General features: G+C 38.4%; 1 protein-coding gene across 1 annotated transcript; it reads left to right on the top strand.

Annotated features, from left to right (window-relative positions):
* The first annotated feature begins 1,277 nt into the window (after positions 1-1,277).
* LOC132096068 (zinc finger CCHC domain-containing protein 2-like) lies at positions 1,278-24,055 on the top strand. Its single transcript, XM_059501192.1, has 14 exons — positions 1,278-2,048; positions 4,236-4,344; positions 4,438-4,508; positions 10,489-10,560; positions 12,567-12,667; positions 13,463-13,557; positions 13,691-13,774; positions 13,865-13,901; positions 19,484-19,568; positions 20,054-20,121; positions 20,281-20,372; positions 20,508-20,600; positions 21,378-22,460; positions 23,729-24,055. Exons 1-14 carry the CDS (start codon positions 1,485-1,487, stop codon positions 23,788-23,790), a joined length of 2,616 nt encoding a protein of 871 aa, XP_059357175.1. The 5' UTR covers positions 1,278-1,484; the 3' UTR covers positions 23,791-24,055.
* Positions 24,056-25,790: the final 1,735 nt, after the last annotated feature.

Genomic DNA, 25,790 nt, shown 5'->3' with positions numbered 1-25,790 from the left:
TATACAATGTTGCCCTCTGGTGGATATAATGGTCTTTAACTTGGGTTTCACACTCGTGTTCTTAAATTGGGGTCTGGGGATATGGGATTACATCTCAGAGACTTAGGTAAACTATAGAATCCTAAAAAATGACCCCTACTTACTAAAAATCAAATACTGAAGACTGATTAGCAGCCTTGTCTCTGATTGGCTGGAATTATGACATATTGTAACGCTGGGTTGTGTTGAGCAAGCCAGCCATCCTCATTTAGAGAGTACCAGGATGGGCATCAAGTGAGCAAGCTAGTGAAATGCTGCACACGCAAAAGAGAAGGTCTGCACACATCCAAAAACTTATTTTAAATGCAAAATTGATTTTAGTGCGCTCAAAATACTTTTTTTCTTTGCGAGACATACATTTTCTTCACAAAACTCAATCTTGCATGTGCAAAATGCACTTTTGTATGCTCAAAATACGATCTTTCATGTGCAGAATTGTGGCGGAGATCTAATCCCATATGATGGGGAACCTCTAGGGGTTCATGCTGGTACTGCAATCAGTTCACAAATTAAAATTAAAATGTTTCCCTCATTTTACTCGAATAAATTGAAAAGTGCATAAAAACATTCTTAACATAATATACACTGACATGAGATTGAAATAGTCTAGTTCATCTGGTCATGACGTCGTCAATTGTAAGCCAACATTAACTCACCATTTGTTCCTTCTGAGTTTTCGATTTATGAGTAAGAAAATATTGTGATTTACATAACTTGAAGAGGAGCAACTACACAGTCTAATACATCATAACATTTGAAGTCACTGTATATAAAGGACTACAATTTTTGTTAGATTCATTAGATACTACCTCGCACCCTTCATGTATTGTAGTCCTTATTTAGCAGCTTGTTAGGAAGATATCTGTAATCATTTGTTACATATTGAGTACTTTATGTCAAGTGTAAAAACAACATTGCTAATAGCAAGTCTCCAACACAAAACATTTAAATGTGACATGAGTCAAGGTCAATTGAATAATGTTTTAATGAGCGTACACCACTATGGAACTATGTATTGTGTTTTGTTGTTGTTGTTGTTGTCATAAATAAATGTAATTAAACTAATTACAGTGCCTTATATAATATTTCTAGAAGTCATTTTATATAAACACAAGGCCACTCGAGTTTATGATTGTAGAGTTTATTTCGTGGCATATTTAATTATGCAATTATTTAATAGTATTAAATTTATGGTGAGTTTAGGACCCTGCGACTCTCATATGGCGAGTGGGTGGAGTCACAGAAGATTGACAGGATATTCTGGAGGCACGGCAGGCGAGTAATCTGGCAAACTGACCACAGCCACACCGTCAGACTACAGACAGCAAATCTTAACAAAATTCCGCCCCAAATCGGGAACTTAATCGCATTTTGATGCCGAAATATTGGCCTGAAAGTACCATCTATGGACTTCCATCTCTGATGTTCGTGTTTGAGAGCTGATAATGATGAAGATGAAGCTACGAGCGGCGGGAGGCGAAAATCACCGATGCGACTTGAATTCCGTTAACGGATCCGATCGGGAGAGCGGAACCCGAGCGGCTCAGCTCGACAAGGAGGCGGTGTTCGAGTGGTTCGGCTTACAGCTGAATCCGTCCGGACGCGTGGAGCTGCTTTGCGGGCTGCTGCATATGTGTCAGCCGCTGGAGCTACGCTTCCTCGGCGCCTGTCTAGAGGATCTGGCCCGGAGAGATTTCACCGTCCTGCGGGATTACGAGATCCGGGCCAACTCCCCCGCTGATCTGGAGGGGCTGATGAACGTAAGCGACCCAGTTGTACTGTCTAAACTGCTCGTTTATTTGTCTTTGCTCGGATCCAAGAGCAGGGAATGCGCCGGGATTCTCTTCAGGAAGTTGAGTCGAATGGACGCCGGGATGTGCGGAGCTCTACCGGAGCCGGGGACCGTGGATCAACTGCGGCTGCTCTTCACGATGGGATCGTTACACCCGGCGTTCAGTTTCTATCAGCGGGAAGAGCTGCGAGCGCAGTTGGACAGACTCCAAAGATGGGTGTGTTATATTTACATCAAAATCACTGACATTAAACAGATGTTGTAAAATACCATGCAAACGAACCCTAAAATACCATAGGAATATGGCAATACCATGGTATTCCTCAGAGTGCCACCCTTACAAAAAATAAATAAAAACTGTCCTTTGACAGTACCATGCTACAATCAGGGTATCAGATGGTAAAACCATGGTACTTCAGGAAATATTATGGTTCTACTATGGTACGTTTTCAAAAACATGGTAGTTCCTTTTTATGTATTGGCTAAAGTCACTAATAAAAATCACCAAAAGCACAATGATATTACCATGGTTTTTTATGTGTGCACTATGTTAAGACCACCTTATTCTTTTAAGTATTTTGAATGGCATATAAATATGATGGTTTTCTGGATATCATATTCATATTGCCATATGAAAATGCCAATAGCAAAGTGGTCTTGAGAATACCGCACTTTAAGAAAAGTTCTGGCACAGGACCATGGTACATTGATGGTGTCAGATGGTAAAACCATGATATTTACATGGTACTCCAGGGAATATTATGGTTCTACTATGGTACCTTTTCATGTATTGGCTAAAGTCGCTAATAAAATGACCAAATTACCATGGTCTTTCAGATGTATACTATTCTAATACATTGCATTCTTTGAAATGCATAGAGTAGCATATAAATACAATCATATTCAAACTGCCACAAGAACATAGCAATATCATGGTATTCTTGGGAATACCACCTTTATAGAAAAGTCCTGTGACAGCAGTACCATGGTACAATGATGGTATCAGATGATTAAAATATCATGGTGTAGCATGTGATACAATCATTGTTCCATGGTACCACTATTTAAACTCACACAAACTCGTAAATGAACATGAATAGTCAAAAAGGAATGTATGCTGGATCCCAGTTGGAATTTCTATCATACTTTTGAATCATTCCTAAAGGAGCCCAACCAATTGTAATAAGTAACAAAAAAGATCCTATTGGATAAACTGAAGTCCATAGATGACAGTGTGATTCCTATTTAGTTTTTTTAAAGAGTCTTATTGGATATTAATGTTTAGCGGATCTTTAAATTTAATGTACTGAAATGTTATACTATTGGACAGTTAAAGGATTCACATAGCAGCCACAGTAGTACCTGTAAGATTTTCTTCATTCCCGTTTATACAGTTGGATGTTTTTGTCTTGTTGGGAATTGTTAGGAACTAAGTTCTTAAAAATCAAGTTTTTATTAGTTACGTTGGAAATTCCTTTTAGGATTGGTTCCAATAAAGTCCAGTATGTTTCATGTTAGAATTTTTGACAAGGGACAGCCAGAGGTGTATCAGACATCTGCAGGAAGCATTTACTCATGTCAGATTGACAGCTGTCAATATGTTCAGTCGTTTAAAGCGTCACCTTTAAGCCAGACCCTGACAGGGAAAATCCTGGCAAATACTGTGGTCAAATATATTCACCACTATTAATTAATTCAGAAACGCAGATCTAACAAAAGTGACACTGCATTTTGTAAATGCATGCCTGACAGTCTCATGTAAGTTATAGGTGTCAGCCAACCTCAATAGGAATATGCCATGTCAAATATCCAAACACTTTAATCCAATACAACCACATGATAGCCAGTTTGGTTTGCTACATTCATCTGTGTCTTGTAGGCTTGTGGTCATGTTATGTGTCCATTGCTATCCTCCCTAATCTCTTTTGATCTCCATGTGAATGACTTTATTGTGAGCTTTGCATTTTGTAAATGAGGTCATGTGTGGGTCTTTTCGTCGCATGGGACGTCCACGCTCATTAGACCGAATCAGGTCTCCAATATGACATTCTCTGTCTGTTTATGAATGTCTGTTGTTTGTTTCTGATGTCAAGTTGGGAGTGATGTTAATGGTTTAAAATGATGATGATGAGTCATGGTCGTGTAAGCTGAGGCATTATGCTCACTTGTTTTAAAACAAGAGGAAACGGCGGATCAGTTGTTTCAATCAAATTAATTTTGACACATTTTGAACGACTGAATGACAGTTGTTTTCTTGCTTAAAATGACAGCTGATTTTAGTGTGGATAGGAAACAACCCTTATCAATTATACAACCTCACATGTGTCTATTTTCCTCATCGGAGAGTTTGATGTTGGAAACCGATGAGTTTACTCACCTTCTTAATGACTTATTTTTCTTTCAGAGCCAGTTTTCCAGGCGGGGGTTCCTCTGTCCCCACCGGGAGAATGACGCAGACTGGACTCTTTGTAGCAACGCCAATCCACACCTCAGTGGCACATCACAGAGGAAAGGTATCTCACCTCTGCATGTTGAAATCCCTTTCAATGCACAGAAAAAAAGTGAGAGTTGCAGCACTGTAACGATGATGTCTTTTGATGTTGCAGTGGTGCACATTGAGAAGATCATTCTGAAGGAGGTTTCTATGGGAGGAGACGGCAGGCAGTACAGTTTTGAGGTGAGTTCAAAAACACATCAGGGACGCTGAGTTTCAGCACTGACATTTCATCTAAAAGAAGCTTTGAGAGCTCCAGGACTGTGGGAAATCATTTAGAATGATATGTACCCAGTTGTATGTCATGCCTATAAGAGAAAGTCTTCTTAGAAAGTGAGGTAAGAAATGTTGAGGTAGTTACACAAAACTGTCAAAATCCATACAGGTCTGCACAGAATCTGTTTACAGATTTTCACAGAATGCAAATGACTTTTAAAATAATTAGTTAATTCTAATTCTAGCTAATTAGTTCATTCTAACAGACACCAACTAAAATAATATTTGGAGATATTCAAAACATTTTCTCCACATAATCATTGCTAAACATTATAGCATTTCAGTAATTTAAAAAAAATCTTGTATTGATGTCCATATATATAATATATATTATTTTAATATTCATTTATAGCTGTATAATAATATGGGCTTGGATGGCTATGGAAGAGATTAAATTTAACATGAAATCAAAATGGACCCTATTCTTGTTTGTTATTCCAAAGAAACCTGTCTGACTCCATCCTGGTATGTTAACACCCACGGTTGAGTCAATTCCCGATGGATAAAATTAAGTCCTACACCACATTTTATTTCCTAATGTCCCACAGTTAATGTCTTAGTAGCAGCTGTTGTTTCAGATCTGCATGCACGCTTTGCATTATTCATGGTGTTAAAGGGTTGCTCCACCCCAAAATGTAATTTTGGTATTAATCACTTACTCCCGTGTTGGTCCAAACCTGTAAAAGTTTTGTTCGTCTTCAGAACACAATTTAAGATATTTTGGATGAAAACCGAGAGGCTTGTGACTGTCCCATTGACTGCCAAGTAACTTACACTGTCAAGGTCCAGAAAAGTATGAAAGACTTTATCACTGCCATCAGTGGTTCAATCTGAATTTTATGAAGTGACGAGAATACCTTTTTTTACGTGAAGAAAACAAAAATAAATACTTTATTCAACAATTTGTCATCTCTGTGTTTATCCGCATTACCATAGCGCCATTTTGAAGAATGCCAGCGACACAAGGATCAGTTTTCTACGTGTATTTATGCTTTGATTTGAACGAAAACAGCGCATCTGTGCATCCGTGCGGACACAGAAGAGCGTAGGCTGCTTGCGTTCAACGGATGTTCTCCAAAATGGCACTACTCTGATGCGGAGAGACACAGAGGAGACAAATTGTTGAATAAAGTCATTATTTTTCTTTTTTTCACTTACAAAAAGTGTTCTCATCGCTTCATAAAATTCAGATTGAACCACTGATGGCAGTGATGATGTCTTTCATACTTTTCTGGACCTTGACAGTGCAATTTACTTGGCAGTCAATGGGACAGTCACAGGCCTCCCGGTTTTCATCCAAAATATCTTAAATTGTGTTCCAAAGACAAACAAAACTTTTACGGGTTTGAAATAGGGCTGCACGATCAATCGTATGCGATTGTCATGCATGTCTTTAGTAAAGCTGGTTCTGTGATTAGTACTAAATATCAATCACCTGCTTTCAAATGGAGCGGCACTTAATATACAGAGCCATAGTTCGCTGACAAGCTACGCAATATTGCGTTCATAATCGCAGATGAATAGAACATGGAGGTAAGTGATTAATGACAACATTTTCATTTTGGGGTGGAGTATCCCTTTTAAAAGGCCTCAAAATTAACACACACTCAGTCTCTGTAGTTCCAGACGTGTCCTGAAGGCAGAGCTATGCTCTGGGCTGTGTACATGAGATTTCTGTCTCTCTGGGACAAGTGAGGAAACATGCAAAGCCTGAGCTGTAAACATCCGGTTGTTGATACAGAGTTGACAGCCTCACCAAAGAGGCTTTGGCTCCGCTCACAGTGAGAGTATGGACCAGCGCCAAAACAGTCGGGGTAGAGAGAGAGGCCTGACTGAGAGAATTGTTTTTCTTTTACTTTGCCTAATGTATCGTGTAATTTTCAGGGTTGAAAATTACCCTGGAATCCTGCAATACAGTTTTGTCATAAAAGCTGGGTTGTGGGCATGGCATTATGAATATCCTGTAAAATGCAATATAGTGTACCAAGCAAAATATGACACTGAGGAAAGCAAGATGATTATCTCGCAATCTTGTGCAAGTAGCTTGTATTGGTTGGGCTGTACTGCAGTGCAATTGTCTGATGTCTTTGATAAGTGACATAAGTCATTTTGGCATTTGTAGTTTGAATAAATGGTCTATTTGGGCAACACAATTGCATTCATAGGGCTCTATGACATTTTTTATTAAATTCCATTTTTTCAGATTTTTTCTCACAGTATGACTGATGTAAGTGAGAATGTGTCAGGGAATATCCCACTTCTGAAACTTTAAGATTCTGGAAGCACAGATTCTCTGAAATCAGGATGAGTAATAACAGAAATTAAATCCAGCATCTTAAACACTAGTCTAGAATTTTGGTTCAAGTGTTTATTGTGGGACGATTGTGAGGATGTAAAATAATATCACCTAACATACGTGTTCTGGTCATGTTCAGCAATTAGTTTTAGATTATTATTATTATTATTTTATTTTTTTTAAATAATAAAGCTGTTAGACTGTTTGCATATTGAACTCCTCTAAGACATCTTTAAATTGATTGCTACGACCCCTGGTATAGCTATTCTCATTGAGCCTGGCACCTTTAGCTGCTGAGTTATGACTCCTTTTGTTTTTATTTTTTAAGCATTGTATTTTTAGGATGCTTGTATAGTTAGCTTATAGTAGCTTTGACAATTTCACTATTAATCAGATCTTGTAAAAGGTCATGCTGAACAGTCTGCCTTTAAGTTACGGACTGTGTGTGAGTGAAAATTGGCTTTGACAAGTAAATACAACTTTACTTGACTGTTGGTTCAAAACTTTTAGATATTTATAGCAAATAAAAAAAATTCCATAACAGCCTGTCCGTGCCTTTATTCTGTATTCGTAACTTAAAGGGTTTTTGGAGGCTTAAGTGGGAAGGAGACGTATTGAGGACACCCGTGAGGAGTCTTTTGCTCTGCTCTCCCCAGGATATATTAAGATAGAAAGCACTTCTGACAGAGATTTTAATTGTTTAATGCCAGGCTCAAACTATGCGTTTTTTTTCTTTTAGTCCTTTAGGATTGTACTTGTCAGACTGTACAAACATGATGATCATGTCACATTGTGGGGTCTCAGTTATCATTAAAGTCAGACTGTACGATGCGTTAAAGGCACAATATAGCTATTTTCCACTGCTGGAACTTTACCCAGAGTCTAGGGACTTTGGGCTGGTACTCTGTGTTTCCACCACAGGAACCAGGATCTAAATAAAGTTCTGGGTAAAAAAAAAATTCCCTCAGAAAGTCCCTGCTCGAGAGGTAGTACTTTTTTTTTAAAGGTATGGAACTTTTGGGGGCGGGACTTGGACGCTAAACATGCTGATTGGTTGATTTCACACAGCATTGTGATTTCAACCACCATTTATTCTGGTAATTTTCTAAATATTACTATTACTGTGTCATGAAATGTAGTTAAAAGTATTTCAGATGAGAATGTAGTTGTTCGGTATAATTGTTCCAGGAAATTTGGGTGGAAAAGCAGCATTTTCACCACTAGAGTGCTATATTCAAAATAAACAAATAAACAAAGGCATGGTTTGATGACGCTGTGACTGAGTGTGGAATCATGGGAGTTGTCGTCTTTATCCCCACAGCCGATGCAATCCGACAGGACTAGGGCAGAAAGTCACTAGTTAAAATTGGTTATTTCTCTGGATTTAAACATTCTTTGAAACATTTGGGATAATGTAAGTACACAAGTCAGCAAAATATAGAACACTGGTTTTTGGATTTTAATTTAAAAAAAATCGTACATATTGTGCCTTTAAAATCAGGCTTGCGCAAAATATCTTGTCTGGAGTTCTACATTATTAACCCATACACGTTCAGTGACTGCGAGCTGCATTGCACGCAGGGCTGTAATGATGGCTATCATTAAAAGTATATGAATGGTGGCAATACCGGCATATTTAAGAGGAATAGTGCTAGCAGCACTACACACCAACATGAAAACAGCGGCGCAACTGGTGTTTATCATCGCAAAGGCAACGTATCAGATGAAATGAGATGAGGACGGGAGTGCCAGAGTTTATGCGGTTAGAAGAAATCTCTAGCATTAATTCTGATCATGGCTTGTCTTGAAAAACGAAGACAGTTTGATGTCAGAATTTTGTTGCAGGTCAAATTTGATTGCAATCCCCATTTGATTGCAAACCAGCGATCAAAGACTACAGATTTTAGCCTAGGATTATAGGACTCTTTTAGTATATTCAAAATTTGTCTAAATCATTGCCAAAATCGCAGTGTGAGTCGGGCTTAGGACCACAATCAATGTCTCTTTTGTTTGTTATCATCATAAGCAGCATAAATTAATGCTGTTACACATTTTTAAACATGAAATGTTGTCAGTGTGAACATAAAATCATTAGATGCTGAGATTTATGCACCATTCTGCAGAGTCCAATCCATCCCCATCAAAACAAGGTTGAAAGAATGGAATGAAAAGGAAAGTATTTCATGTTCTCAGCCAATTTGAGCCACTACCTTTTCTCTGTCTGGCTTGAAGTCCTTATGTGAGTTGCATCCCAATCAGAAATCACCATGCGTCACTGGAAGACAGACTCTACACCCTTTCCCAGGCTTACCACTGAACCCTGACCACCTGCGTCTCGCCAAACCCTACGATTAAGACATCAGTATTCACTGGAGAAGCAGACGTAATAGCATGCCAGCCCTTGTTAAGGCTAAAATATTTACTCAGTGCGTCGGGCTACCCGGGTGTTGAAAGAGCCGGTTTGGAGTTACAGATAAACACTTCAACACTTTTATTGTTGTCTGAGATGGATGAATTGCCACAATTACAGGCATCATCTTATTGAGTCTTTGGGAGGGGATATCTGCCAGAACTTTCACAATGGATGCGATTTATTTGGACCTGTATTGTGTAATCCCACCAGAAACAGACTACAGTGAAAACAGTTTTGCACTTATGTGAATCCATAAACAAGAAAGTGGCTTAAGACATTATCACAGCGGGTTTTTTTTTTTTTTTTTAGGTTTTTTTTATATAGAGAAATGCTCCAACACAGATGTTGAGCCTACTTCATTTGTACAACCAAGTTGTAAAGCACAACAGCAAGTTTTTGTGATTTAAAAAGACAGTAAAAGCAGTAATATTAAGTAATAGGCCTATTTAAATGTAAAATTACTTATTTTTTAATATATTTTAATATGTAATTTATTCCTGTGATGCAAAGCCGATATTTTTTTCATTGCTTCAGTCTTCAGTGTAACATGATCCTTAAGTAATCATTATAATATGATGATTTTCTGTTCAACAAACATTTCTTATTAATGTTGAAAACAGTTGTGTGGCTTTTAATATCTTTGTAGAAACTTTTGTTTCTTTGAACACATTTGAATATAATTCAAATCTAAAAGTTAAAGTTGTGTTGAATTAATTTAAACCAAGTTAACTCTAGTAGCTGAAATGCTCAAGTGCAAAAAAAACAGTGCAATGACCCAATTTGGTGGAAAACTGATTCTGGGCGTACACCCCATTTTGATGTCATTGTGTTTACTCGGGCTGGTTTAAATATTTTAGGTATGCCTAGATTTCAATGGGAGATTCCATTGGAATATTTTATTTACCTAGCACATCGTAATCTCCGAAAATGAGCTAATAGTCTAAGAGCTCAAATGTTCTTCTCTTGCTGTAATGTCATTTCTGGAACCTAAACTTTTGAAATATTTGACAGAGGAAATGTGAAGAAATCCATGTTAAGGCATCTGTGGCAAAAGGACAAGCACAATTATTCCTGTCTGAGTGAAATATGATGAGCTCTGGGGAATCCAAGTAAAAGATTCATTATGCTCAGGCCGATGAGAGCAATACTGGTCTCATTGAGTTTCTCCTCTTTTGCAGGTGAAATGGTCAGACTCTTCATCTACTGCCGTCACCAAAAGTCATCGGGAGTTGGAGGATTTTCTATTAAAGGTGAGCAGAGAGACGTAGGTCTTTTGTTGTGGTATTTGTGTTTGTTTAGTCACATGGGACTGTAGCACATGCCAGTGAGCCCACCGGTTGGGCAAGATGCCACCTGGCCAAACCAGCGAGGGACATTGTCCATCTGTTTCCATTTCTATTTTCCTCTCTCTGGCTCTGTTCATAATGGAATACTGAAAATGAAATGATGAAAACGTCAGTGTTCTTTTAACAACATTTATAAACTATTACAGTATTTCCTAATATTTTAAATTGTCTTTTATTTTATATTTTCAAGATCCATTTCAATTATTGTTTCATTTTATGTGCATTGGTCTTTTTTCGTTTTTAATTTTAAATATTCTTGCATACAAAATACATAAATATTAAATAAATAATTTTACCTTTATATTGATTAATGTTTTACAATTTATACACATTTAAAACAGCTAGGTTTATAGCATTCTATCTCTTTAAAAACAGTGTACAAAAACATATGTAAATTTTTAAAGAAATGTTTCAGTATGCCATGTTGTTGAAAAATGATCTTTGAATGTTTATTTTAGTGATTGCCATCCTGTTTTCATTTTGGAAATAGTTAATGGCATTTTTTTTTTCATTACAAACAATTTAATACATTGGGAATGTAAAGTTAAGTTGGGTGGTTGAATTTTGGGAATCTGTTTTCCACACAGAGCAGGTCTCCAAACTGAAACTAAAATGGTCGCATTTGCAACAATAAAAATTGAATTGTGAGTGAAGTTTTTGCTGATGTTGTGTTCGCGTATTAAACAGATGATGTGCATCACAGAACACAGAACCATTTTGGTATTACAAAGAATTATTTAGTCAAAGGCTCTTTAAAGAACCATCCCTTTCTCAACTTTTCATGATCTGAAGAACCTTTTGTGAAACGTAAAGGTTCTTCAGATGTTAAAGGTTCTTTATGAAGCCATTTAGACAAAGGTTTTTCTATGGCATCGGGAAGCACCTTTATTTTTAAGAGTGTATGACAACATTTACAGGATGCTTTGAGGAGGAGCCCAAACCACACTCAGTGGCCAAGTGATGTTTATGATCCATGATATTGGTACATATTCTGTGTAATAAACAATGCATTAATATATTTCAAGTTCAAAAATACATTTAGCTCCCACTTTAATCCTACCAGATTGGATTAAAATGCTGATAAAGTCGAGAAAAGATGAGACATAAACGCATGACAGTATGATTCAAATGTAAATAAAAAAACCAATAAATCATGTTTATTCTGTGTAACCTTAAAAAGTCATTTGCCGCCTATTTTTTTTTTCCTATAGGAGCCAATGGCTCCTTAAATGTTTTTTTTTAGTTTGGAGCCCTGCAGAGAAGTTTGGTTGTGCACTGCTCATTTTGTCTAATATAGCTAGTTGGATTATCGGAGTATTTTTTGCATACCTTAAGCCAAAAACTGCATGCCTTGAGACAAAAACACCAATGACTTGTACATACACTATATGGACAAAAGTATTGGGACACCCTTTTCTTTAGAACAGAAAAAGGCATTTCCAAAACTGTTGCAACATCGATAGAAACATAATTCATACATTTAAAAATTGTATTTCCATCTCTGTTGCAATAGTTTTGGAAGTGTCTAAAATGACTGTACCCATATGTACAAATCATTGGTGTTTTAGGCTCAAGATCTGCATTAAAAGTCAGACCAAATGCGTTCAGCTGGGATTAGGACTTGGCTTTCTGTAGAGTTCTTCCACACTGACTGAATCAATCATTTCTTTTCAAACCTTGCCTTATACACAGAGGCATTGTCATGTTAGAATAGAAAAGGGTCCCGTCCAAACTGTTGCCATAAAATTAGAAGCACATATTTCCCTAGAATATCATTATATTCTTTATCATTAAGATTTGTACTCATAGAAACCTGTTCAATAGAAGAGGGTGTCCATATACTTTATGTAGCATAGCTGTATTGAACTTAAATTGCAAAGTGAGGTAAAATAATCCCTCTGTCTCTCTAGCTTCCTAAGGAGCAGAGTCCTGATGGCTTTGAGAAGGGTATCGTCAGGTTACTCAGTCGTGCAGATCAATGCGAATCCAGAGAACTGGAGAGAAACCTCAGGTAAATCTCATCTCACTCGTAACTAGTGTTGAGAGTAATTGTCTTTGCATAATTGTGTTTAAAAAAAAAAAGTTGCATCCTTTTGCATTCATTTTTCTCAGCTTCAACTGCTTATGTTCTCTCTTTTTGTTCAGTTTGATACACTATTCGCTGTCATTATAATCACATTATAGTCTTTCCTTGCAGCTGTGTCATGGGATAAATGCAGTTGTGCTGAAAGCATAAATTTCAGAAAGTCTCCATGCTAAACCAAAAACAACATTGAGCCTTGCATAACTAGCATATTTTAAAACGATAAATACAAGTGCATTAGTTTTATTAGTTTTAAACTGTGGTGGACATGGAGAGGATTACGACTGCTAACCTAAACCAATTCAGAACTGTTTCTTGACTACAGATGTTCAAATGATATAGTATTAGACAGGTGGTTTTTAATTCTTCAGAGATTGAAAGATTTGGATCAAGTCCGTCACTAAATTGTCAAAGGCATTCAGTGTTCAATTCTTTTTTTTTTGTTGTCACATAAAACAAAGTGTCCTTTTCAAGTCCCACAACACATGGCAGTATTTAGGTCAGTAACACTGATGTCAGGACCAGAGGGGATTCTGCTTCCTGTAGGACAGCTTATATGTGGTGAAAATAAAACATCAGTGACTGTTTTAATACCTCTAACTTTCTCTCTCTCTCTCTCTCTCTCTCTCTCTCTCTCTCTCTCTATCTCTCTCTCTCTCTCTCTCTCTCTCTCTCTCTCTCTCTCTCTCTCTCTCTCTCTCTCTCTCTCGTGTTCCTTTGCAGGGAGAAGTTCCTGTCTCTATCACAGGATGTCCTTCAGAGATGTGATGTTTCCAGGTTCTTCCTGTCTGATGCTTCTGTACTGCCATGCAGCCACTGTGAGAATCCTTCTGACTGGCCAACCAGAAAATGCTATCAGTTGATGACTAATGTTAAAATGAAATATCAGTATATTAATAGAACTAGCATGATTTCACTGTGTAACACTTGCCCATCTGCTCGTCTCTGCAGGTACCAGTGCGCCCGTAGCCAGAATCCATCAGCCTGAACGCGGTTTCTCTGAGGACTGCTCCGAGACGTCCAGTCTGGAGGAGGGTGAGAGAGATACAGACCTCTCAGATCTGCCCTACAAACACTTGCCAACACGCATGCTTCGGTCTCATCAGTGATTTTTCTCTTTTACAGATGTGGAGGCTTACAGCGTCAGAGCTTCTGGACTGAGGTACACCTTCACTGACCGAACAAATTCATATTTTAATTAAGCAAGGATGCATTCACTTGATCAAAAGTGACCGTAAAGACGTTGTAGGGAAGGTTTCCATTTCAAATAAATGCTGTTTTTTTTTTTTCAACTTTCTATTCATTAAAGGCAGGGTAGGTAATACATGTATAAACAACTTTCTTCCAAATTTGTTTAAACTTTCTATATATATCAATGCATAATTAAAATGTAAGTACTCTGATAAAAAGAGTATAAAAATCGAGTGACTCTAGACCGTTTAATCTGTATTAAACAGCTCATTATTTCCATTTCGGGACGAAACATAGGATTGGCTTAGGCGACTGTCACTCTCTCGCAACCATGGCAACCACCCTTTTGCCACACATGACCTGCCCACTTGCGCGTGCACGTTTGATTTGAGGAAACAGCACGTTTGATTCAACAGGCACGGATCCTAGGAATACCAAAACAATGGCAGAGAAACAGCAAGCAAAATTCACAGTACCAGCCTATGCAGTTAGTGAAGGCAAACCAGGCAAAAAAAGGAAGACAGTAACAGTACAAGAAAAGGCAATGAACAAAAAGTCTTTGGATAAACAAAGAAATAAAACGCGAGTTAAAATCGGCGTGGCTTTCCAGCGATGGCGAGAACTGAGGGAACTCAAGGGGCTGAAAAGTGATTCCTTGATGGCTTTATTTCTGCTGGACAGGTAAATCTTTCTTTTTGTATTTTGATCATACATATTTTTTGTTTATTTTTTCATGAAGCATGTGTCATTAGCACACGTAGCTGCGTAATATAGCTAACATAACATTACTTAGCGAGCCATAGTAGAGACGATAAATAATCTATAGGAGCCCAGAAGGGAGGGGGTGGAGTGAATGGAAATAATGAGCTGTCTTTAAAACAGTCGTGAGAGGTCTACAGGCACTCGATTTTTATACTTTCTTTTTCAGAGTACTTACATTTTAATTATGTATTGATATATAAATAAAGTTTAACCAAATTTGAAAAAAAAGTTTTTTATACATTTTTTTACCTACCCTGCCTTTAAAGAATCCTAAAAAATGCATCACAGTTTCTAAGAAAATTTTTCAACACTGATAATGATAAGAAATGTTTCTTGAGCAGCGAATTAGCTTATTGATATGATTTCTGAAGATAATGTGACACTGAAGACTGGAGAAATGATGCTAAAAATTCAGCTTTGTATCACTATCTCTATTTGAAAATAACAACACCGTTTTTTCATATTCCACTATGTTCTTCCCGCAACTTAGACAAGTTGATACGTTTAGCACCATTCATTCCTTAAGATCCAAACAGGGATGAATTTAGAAGCTACCAAACACTTCATGTTTTCCCTATTTAAAATCGCCACGTTTTATTTTGCGTCACCATACTTACTTGAGTGACCGTCTTTAAATAGGGAAAACATAGAAATGTTTGGTGAAACACTCATCTACAACCCGAATTCCGGAAAAGTTGGGACGTTTTTTAAATTTTAATAAAATTAAACTAAAAGACTTTCAAATCACATGAGCCAATATTTTATTCACAAGAGAATCAGAATCAGAATCAGAATGAGCTTTATTGCCAGGTATGTTCACACATACGAGGAATTTGTTTTCGTGACAGAGCTCCGCAGTGCAACATAACAGCGACAGAACAAAAAACACAATAAGGAATAAAAAATACAAAAAAATACAAATAGGTGGGTAAGGATTGACAATATACAAATTGACAATGTATGGCAGGTATATTAAAAAGAGCATTTATGTATGTACATGTATATTATGTGGAAAAATTGTAACTGTACGCTAAGTATGTGTGTTTGGATAAATAAGTGTATGTGTATATAAATATAAATATAAGTAGTATAGTGTGTTCCATGTATGTACATGTATATTATGTGCAAAAGATTTACGTGTACGCTAAGTATGTGTGTTGGATAAAAAGTGTAGTGAATATAAATATAAATAGTGTAGTGTGTCCCACAGTTATTATCAGCTGTTCATAAGATGGATTGCCTGAGGGAAGAAACTGTTCCTGTGTCTGGTCGTTCTGGTGCTCAGTGCTCTGTAGCGTCGACCAGATGGCAACAGTTCAAAGAGGGAGTGTGCTGGATGTGAGGGGTCCAGAGTGATTTTAACAGCCCTTTTGCTCACTCTGGATAAGTACAGTTCTTGAATAGATGGGAGGGTTGTACCGATAATTCGCTCAGCAGTCCGGACTACCCTCTGTAGTCTTCTGAGGTCCGATTTAGAAGCTGAGCTGAACCAGACAGTTACTGAAGTGCAGAGGATGGATTCGATGATGGTGGAGTAGAACTGTTTCAGCAGATCCTGTGGCAGGTTAAACTTCCTCAGCTGGCGAAGGAAGTACAACCTCTGCTGGGCCTTTTTCACAATGGAGTCAATGTGAATGTCCCACTTCAGGTCCTGAGAGATAGTGGTGCCCAGGAACCTGAATGACTCCACTGCAGTCACAGTGCTGTTCATGATGGTGAGTGGGGGGAGTGCAGGGGGGTTTCTCCTGAAGTCCACGATCATCTCCACTGTTTTGAGCGTGTTAAGCTCCAGGTTGTTGAGACTGCACCAGACAGCCAGCTCTTTAACCTCCTGTCTGTAAGCAGACTCGTCACCGTCCTGAATGAGGCCGATGAGTGTGGTGTCATCTGCAAACTTCAGGAGCTTGACAGAGGGGTCCTTAGATGTGCAGTCATTAGTGTACAGGGAGAAGAGCAGTGGGGAGAGAACACAGCCCTGGGGAGCTCCGGTGCTGATTGTACGGGTGCTGGATGTGTATTTTCCCAGCCTCACTAGCTGCTGCCTGTCTGTCAGGAAGCTGTTGATCCACTGACAGACGGAGGTGGGCAAGGAGAGCTGAGTTAGTTTGGGCAGGAGGAGGTTTGGGATGATCGTGTTGAAGGCAGAGCTGAAGTCCACAAACAGGATCCTCACATAGGTCCCCGGTCTGTCTAGGTGTTGCAGAACATAATGCAGTCCGATGTTTACTGCATCGTCCACAGACCTGTTTGCTCTGTAGGCAAACTGAAGAGGATCCAGCAAGGGTCCAGTGATGTCCTTCAGGTGGGCCAGCACCAGTTTTTCAAATGACTTCATGACTACAGACGTTAGAGCCACAGGCCTGTAGTCATTTAGTCCTGTAATTTTGGATTTCTTTGGGATGGGGATGATGGTGGAGCGTTTGAAGCATGAAGGGACTTCGCACAGCTCCAGCGATCTGTTGAAGATCTTTGTGAAGATGGGGGCCAGCTGGTCAGCACAGGATTTCAGACAGGCTGGTGTAACACAATCTGGGCCTGGTGCTTTTTTCCTTTTCTGCTTCCTGAAGACCTGGCGCACCGCATCCTCGCTGATCTGTATTGCAGGTGTGGGGGAGAGGGGGGATGCAGGAGGTGTGAATGGTGAGAGCGCTTGATTGGAGAGGTGTTCAGGGTGGGTTGCAGGAGTTGTGAGTGGTGTGAACAGTTTGGAGAGGCATTCAGGGTTGGTTGCAGGAGTTGTGAATGGTGAGAGCGGTTGATTGGAGAGGTGATCAGGATGGGTTGCAGGAGTTGTGAGTGGTGTATACAATAGAACATAGTACAATATGTACAATAGAACATAGATAACATAGCAAATGTTTAAACTGAGAAAGTTTACAATTTTATGCACAAAATGAGCTCATTTCAATTTTGATTTCTGCTACAGGTCTCAAAATAGTTGGGACGGGGCATGTTTACCATGGTGTAGCATCTCCTTTTCAAAACAGTTTGAAGACGTCTGGGCATTGAGGCTATGAGTTGCTGGAGTTTTGCTGTTGGAATTTGGTTCCATTCTTGCCTTATATAGATTTCCAGCTGCTGAAGAGTTCGTGGTCGTCTTTGACGTATTTTTCGTTTAATGATGCGCCAAATGTTCTCTATAGGTGAAAGATCTGGACTGCAGGCAGGCCAGGTTAGCACCCAGACTCTTCTACGACGAAGCCATGCTGTTGTTATAGCTGCAGTATGTGGTTTTGCATTGTCCTGCTGAAATAAACAAGGCCTTCCCTGAAATAGACGTTGTTTGGAGGGAAGCATATGTTGCTCTAAAACCTTTATATACCTTTCAGCATTCACAGAGCCTTCCAAAACATGCAAGCTGCCCATACCGTATGCACTTATGCACCCCCATACCATCAGAGATGCTGGCTTTTGAACTGAACGCTGATAACATGCTGAAAGGTCTCCCTCCTCTTTAGCCCGGAGGACACGGCGTCCGTGATTTCCAACAAGAATGTCAAATTTGGACTCGTCTGACCATAAAACACTATTCCACTTTGAAATAGTCCATTTTAAATGAGCCTTGGTCCACAGGACACGACGGCGCTTCTGGACCATGTTCACATATGGCTTCCTTTTTGCATGATAGAGCTTTAGTTGGCATCTGCTGATGGCACGGCGGATTGTGTTTACCGACAGTGGTTTCTGAAAGTATTCCTGGGCCCATTTAGTAATGTCATTGACACAATCATGCCGATGAGTGATGCAGTGTCGTCTGAGAGCCCGAAGACCACGGGCATCCAATAAAGGTCTCCGGCCTGGTCTCTTACGCACAGAGATTTCTCCAGTTTCTCTGAATCTTTTGATGATGTTATGCACTGTAGATGATGAGATTTGCAAAGCCTTTGCAATTTGACGTTGAGGAACATTGTTTTTAAAGTTTTCCAAAAAATTTTTTACGCAGTCTTTCACAGATTGGAGAGGCTCTGCCCATCTTTACTTCTGAGAGACTCTGCTTCTCTAAGACAAAGCTTTTATAGCTAATCATGTTACAGACCTGATATCAATTAACTTAATTAATCACTAGATGTTCTCCCAGCTGAATCTTTTCAAAACTGCTTGTTTTTTTAGCCATTTGTTGCCCCCGTGCCAACTTTTTTGAGACCTGTAGCAGGCATTCAATTTCAAATGAGCTAATTAAGTGGATAAAAGTGTAAAATTTCTCAGTTTAAACATTTGCTACGTTATCTATGTTCTATTGTGAATAAAATATTGGCTCATGTGATTTGAAATTCCTTTAGTTTTCATTTTATTAAAATTTAAAAAACGTCCCAACTTTTCCGGAATTCGGGTTGTAAGATAAGGGAAGAACATAATGGAATTATGGAAAAATGGTGGTGTTTTCCTTTAAATTTTAATATATATATATATTTTATATTTCTGCTTTACTTTTTGATCAAACAGATGCAGCCTTGAGCATATCTGATGAACACTTCTTACAAATACATTAAAAAAGACATCAACATCAGCATATATGTTTAATAATTTATTTCTTCTTTTTTTGTGTTTGTGAGTTTAGTTTAGCTTGTAAAGTGTAAAAAAAATTTATTTTGATTTTTTTTATAAATGTAACTTGGTTTGATATTTTATTATCTAATGCAATCGCATTCATGTATTAAGTGTGGCTTAAGTGTCCAAATACTTGAGGCCGCTGTACGCGATTAAATATCAGGTCTGTCTTGTAAGGGTCAGTAGAGTAAACCATGTTTATGGTCGTTTCTTGTCACATAATCCGTTTTCTTCTCCCTGTAGTAATCAGCGCTCTGAATGCCAGAGGAGAGGAAACTGTGAGCAGAATGGAGACAGAGTTTGGAAGAAAGAAACTGAATTGGAACAGGTGAGGCCGTGAAATTGTTTCTCGTTCTTTGGTATTCTTGGAATAGCATATGACTGATAGTGCTTCTGCACTCTGAATACTGTGCACACAGTCTGCAATTTTTAATGCATACTGTCTATAAAGAATAAGTTAAATATTGTATACTACAATTTAGACCTTCATTAGTCAAGTTAGTTATGCATGAAATAGAAAGTAATGCCCCATACATTTTTAACATCTTAGTTCACTTTTGGATTGGACTGTCAAAAGTTCTGAGGTTTTTATACAGAATTGGATTAAAAATGTTTGGCAACCACTTTTATTTTTTTAAAGGAAGACAAGATGCAACTTTAAAGTGAATTAAACATGCATCTAATGAACTAAGCTGATTGCAGTGTAGCAATACTACTTCACTATTTTGCAGAGTATTTAAAAAATTAAATATCGACAAAGTTGTTCATTGTTTTGAGGCATGTTAGACATATTCACACTCTGTCTCCCTGCAGAGCTGCACAAATGACAGAAGAATCTTCACATCTGGACAGAAGAACAAAGGAAGGCCAGCTGGAAAAAGGTACACAAACACTGTTGAGTTGCCCTCTATATGGGTGCAGATTGAAATGTTGACCTGGTCTTTGTGTCTGAATTTAGACAATATTTTGAAATGCAATGACGCATGAATACTCACTGATGCATTTGGCTTATGGTCACGACTGCTGATGTATGTTTTCAGGGATAGAGGCAGACGAGTTACTGGTGTCAAGACTTCTAATGGAATCCAGAAGCCTTCTGCAGCACTGATGATCAACCAGTCAGCTTGCAAAGGTCTTTGTGCCATGGCTAAAATATAACAAAGCGAAAATGACTGATATGTGTGCATCTCCAAATACATACCGCATGCATGTACTACTCCCTTACAGATAACTACAGCTGTGTTTTCTTCTGTCTTTTGGTATGTAGACACAGGAAGGGACCGGTATGGGGACTCATCATCAGAGAGCTCAAACTCAGTGGCGTCCAGTCCTGTTCACCAGAAGACCCCGGAGGACCAAGGTGTGTTATTCATAATGTAACTACTTAATAAAAAAAAAAAAATCTGTAATTTACTGAACCTCATGTTGTTCCAAACCCATACAACTTTGTTATGTGAAACACAAAAGGAGACATTTAGCAGAACAACAAACTCCGTCACGTCTACACAGAATAGTGCTTATAAATAAGAAGAAAGCAAGTCAAATTTGGTTCCTTTGAATAGATTATCCTCCAAAAAATGTGTAATTCTTATCAATGCAAAAATTGTCTTTGGTGGGCTTCTCCGTATGATCTGACAACAGCGTTGTTATGGTTTTTCAACAGTGACCCAAAAACTCCTCCAGTATTATTTTAGTATTTATATATATATTAGTATTTATTCATGTTTTGAATTAGCTTGATCCTTTTATATTTCCAGTAATAATTTCAATTCAAATATGATGTATAGTAATTTGTTCTTGCCTTTTTAATTGTTTTTTTTTCTGTTAGTTTTAGTAATTTTGCTACTTTAACTCCTCATTTAAAAAAAATCTTTATATATATATATATATATAATTGATTTAAAGTAGATATATGACTGGTTTCAGTGACAGAAAACTGAATAACCAATGTAATTGTTTTTGTTGTTGTTGTTGTTGTTTTGTTCTCTCTTTTACTGTCATAGAAATGCTACTGTGAATTATTTATTATTTTTTTTGCTGTTGGGGCAAATGAAAATGCAAAAACTGTTTGTTGTAGTTCCATTATGAATTATTACATTATTAAATCTACATGATGATTTAATGTGTGTGTCTTCAGATACAGGGAGTCAGTCTGATAACTCGGTCCAGGAACCAGCTGAAAAGACTCACCTCGCCAAAGGCATTGGCGGGAAAGCAGTTGCCATGGTGAATCCATTAGTTCCTGAGCCCCAGAATGTTCCGCAGCCTCCTTCAGTGGTGGAGCTGGCGCTGACCGCGTGCCTCCCTTACGCCCTGCAGTACAACACCACCGCTCAGAGAGACGCGAGGCAGGGTAAGATAACCATCACCATCCCATTGGCCCAAGACCCTGGAGCATCATCAGCCAGCGCTCACCCACAGCAGCAGCCACCGCTGGGAGCGTTCAGCGTCCTCTCGCCCGGCCAGTGTCCTCTGCAGCCCGCTAACAGCACCACGGCCAATAACCCCATCAAAACAAACACCAAGGCCACCGTTACTGCCAACGCCCCTTCCAGCTCAAGTTCCTGCAGTAGCCAAGTACCAGGACCTTGCCCCACAACTGTACCCACGCACACCCCGGGACCAGGGCCCCTGCCGGCCTCTGCGGTCACACACAGCACCGCTCAGAACAACTCCTTGTCCTACATCAACAGCTCCAGTCTGCCAGTTATGCCACAAGCAAGTGGTACACAGCAGCAGCAGCAGCAGCAGCAGCAGCAGCAGCAGGGATGCTGCAACGCCTGCGGCTGCCGTGGAACCTGTGTAGGAAACGGTGCCCACCAGACACCCAGCTACTTCCTGCCAACCCCACCCCCACCTGCCCGTCAGATGTTCGGGCCACCGCCTGCTTTCTTCCATCTCTCTCCCTCTCTATGCAACAGTTTCCCTGCCCAGGGCCACCAGAATAACGCGGCGCCGATGCCCTTCTACGCCCACACTGGTCCTCCTGCAGCGTTCCTGCACGCTCACTCGGAGCACATGCTGGCATCGCAGGCTGGATACAGTCTGCCTCAGATGCACCACTTACGTCAGTACTACCCACCTGTCTTTCCACAGGTTGGCATGATGTCTAGCGGAACCAACATGAAGAAGACCAACAACGTGTCCTGCTATAACTGCGGCAAGAGCGGACATTTCGCTCAAGACTGCAAACAACCGACCATCGACGCCGGGCTGACAGGTATGAAGATGACAGAAACACTCTACACAAGTATGCAAACACAGATGTGCATGATTTCAGACGTGGAAACTTTTGCACATGTCCATTATCTGTTTGAGTAGTGAAAGTGAAAAAATATATAGTTATTTAGCTGATTCTTACAAATAAGGGGGAAAACTATTTGCATACATTCACACACAATATTGATATTTATGACAAGTTTTTTTTTTTATTTTACATTTATTTATTTCATATTTTACATTTATTTTATCTAATTTTATATTTAAAAAATTTAAAAAAATATATATATATATGTATATATATATATATATATATGTTGTTAACAAAGCATTATCTAACTCTTTATGAGCTAATTAAACTAAATAAATTGGGTTTTAAAATAGACAGTGAGTAAAGGATACAAAGTTTTTAGTACATGACTAGACAATTTAAAAGTCATTGTCATTAAATTTCTGAATGGTGCTTCACCTTATGGTGCATTAATTTCAGTGTTTAATGCTAAATAAAGGAGAGAAATTTAGCTATTTTTTATTAATAAAAATGTATGTAGTATCTATCCATCTTTCTGCCTTTGTAGACACAGTAGTAACTAATGAAAAATGTAAATATATTCCATTTAATTTTTATTTCTTTGTAGATTATTTAAAAAGTTAACTAAATTAAGATTTTGTAAATAGGGCTAACGTTTCATTGTAAACTACAAACATAATGACTGTATCATAAAACTAAATATCAGGTATTTTACTATACCTCAGATCGCTTTTAAACCCACTTAGCTTTTTTTTTTGTCAGAGAAAGATAGTGGTCATAACGGTGGCTGAACCCCTAAAAACCACACGAAAGTAACACTAGCATATATTCGTGTGTGTTATTCCAAATCGTGTGAAAGTCAATTCCATTTTTTGGAAGTCGTTTTCACTCATATTTTACTCATTTTCTCCTTTCTCCACTTGAGTCTCGCGCGCACGGGGTGACGGCTTGTTTGTGTCAGTAAACGCAGTACATTTGAATGTAGAAAGTGAACGAGATTTTATTATTATTATTATAAACGCCTCGCGCCCACGGTTTGTAATGCACTGAACCAGTTTTATAAACTTCATTTTATGTACTTAGATGTTTTTGTGTTGCTGTGGCAGTTAAAAACCTCAAGGGGGCGCGAGAGTTACATACATATGTGCTGTGAACTTGAGTAGCTTGTGCCAGATACTTTTTTCCAGCCTTATTTTTTAGCTCCATAGCACTTGTAAACCCCTTTCTATTTGTTTCAGGTGGTTTCCGGCTGAAGTACGTTGCCCCAAACTCCTCAGAAGCATTAGATAAAACCGACTGACAGCGAGCAGGGGACTGAAGCCCGGCGAGCCAGCGATTCCAGAGACCCTTGAGATCGTTCTGTTCAGTTTCTTTAAGCCTTGTCCAGAAAGCAAAACAACAAAAAAAGAGCCAATGCAAGACGAGTTGCTTAAACTTAATGGGTTCTCTTAGAAATTAAATTATCTTAATGTTATAGTTTAAATAGGATGGATTGCGAGATGATTTTTGTTTTAGGTTCAGACTAGTTTATTGTTGTCAGAAGGATTTTATATGAGCTGATGTTCTCATTCAAGTTAATAAGAAAATTTAACTTGAGTCCTTTAGTGCAGTATTGCTTTTTTCTGACACGGGTGAATCTTTATAGGATTTTATACATGTTGCAAGAGAAAACGACAAGAAAAGTACTGAGAAAAAAAAAAGGAATATTTTGCAAGTTCATTTTGTTATTAAAGATGCGCTTGTTCTCTTGCTGATAGTGGTTTATAATGATGCTCTTGCGACATTATATGCTGCTGGTTTGCCATGTTCTCATTCTGAATGCGATGCACTACAACTGTTGTTCTCCATAAAATGTGAGTCAGGTGTTTAAAATGCACTGAAAGAGTCTGATCTGCAGTCCTGTCTCTCATCTACACGTGCTGACCACTAGAGAGCAGCTCCAGCCCTCGCAGACTTCTTATTATAGGAGACAAAATCCTTCATACATGTTCATCCTTAAGCACTGTTAGAGGAAATGCAATTGTAATTTCCACATGAGATACTTTGTAACCAAGAGATTCGTTAACATAGGCCAACTTTGAGCATCTTAATATCTTGCTTGAGTGCTAAATATTTTCTTGCATACTCAAAGAACCAGAAGGCGAATGTTTGTGCCTATTGCCATGCAAGCAGCTGGAAGTGTATTTAAAATAATTTCAAGAGTCTTGATTCTTTGTGATTTAAGTACATATTTAAAATGTCAAAGTTGTATTTCTGAAATCTTGTTGCGATATTTTTTGCCAAAGCAGCCCTTTTTTTAAATATATATAAGGAGATTTGGCATGTTTGTATTGAGAAAATACATTTTATTTTGATATTTTCAAGAGATAAGGGCTCAAGGCCCTTCATGCTTGTCCAGGTGTTTTTAGCACATTTATGATTAGTAACATGCAGTGGACTAGACGAGTTGCTTTCCTCAACAGTGAGTTACAGGTTTTGAAATGTGCTTTCATTCAGTTCTGTAAATTGTTACTAATATGTAAGCCGACTCTAAAGGGAGCTAACTACTCGAGGTTGAAACCTGTCGACTGTATTCGTTTTTATAGATTTATGAAGCTGTACTGTATGAACAAGGTTTGATATCTGCCTCTGAGTTTACGTTTACTGTATTTCATATGTAATTGTTGATTAATCTGAACTGAGATGTCAAATTAATCTGATCACATTTGCTTTTTTGGCAAATTGGTAATTTCTGTCGAGATATTAGCAATAAATATAAAAACCCATTTTGTGGTGTTGCTTTTGATTAGAAAGTAGCCATTGAGTTGTATATCATAAGAAAAACAAACAAAAAACTATGACTATGTAAGTCAATGGCTACCAATTGTTTGGTTCCCAACAGTCTTCAAAGAATCATCTTGTGTGTTCAACAGAATAAAGAAACTCAAACAGGTTTAGATTAACTTGAAGGTGAGTAAATGATGAGAGAATTGTCATTTTTTGGGGTGAATTGTCCCTTTAAATTTTTAAAAAGGTTTATATTGTTTTTTATTTCAGCTGTTTGAAACATTCACTGCATAATGTTTCACATATTCATTCTTAAAATAAAACCGTAAGCAATATGCTGGTTGTACAACATTTGTATAATCAACAAAATTGCACTAATTGCATGAATTACTTTCATCCTACAGTCAGCGCTGCTTGCTTGTGTGAAGTAGGATGAAAAGGACGTCAGAAATTAGAATCCCTCAGAGCTCCTCCCCTCATCGTGAGCTCAGCCAATGAGAAGAAAGAGATTACAAATTTAATTAGGCGTTTCCT

This window comes from Carassius carassius, chromosome 20, assembly GCF_963082965.1.
Source record: "Carassius carassius chromosome 20, fCarCar2.1, whole genome shotgun sequence".
NCBI lineage: Eukaryota > Metazoa > Chordata > Actinopteri > Cypriniformes > Cyprinidae > Carassius > Carassius carassius.
Note: the sequence above shows the minus strand (reverse complement) of the source record. Positions and strands in the feature narration are given on the sequence as shown.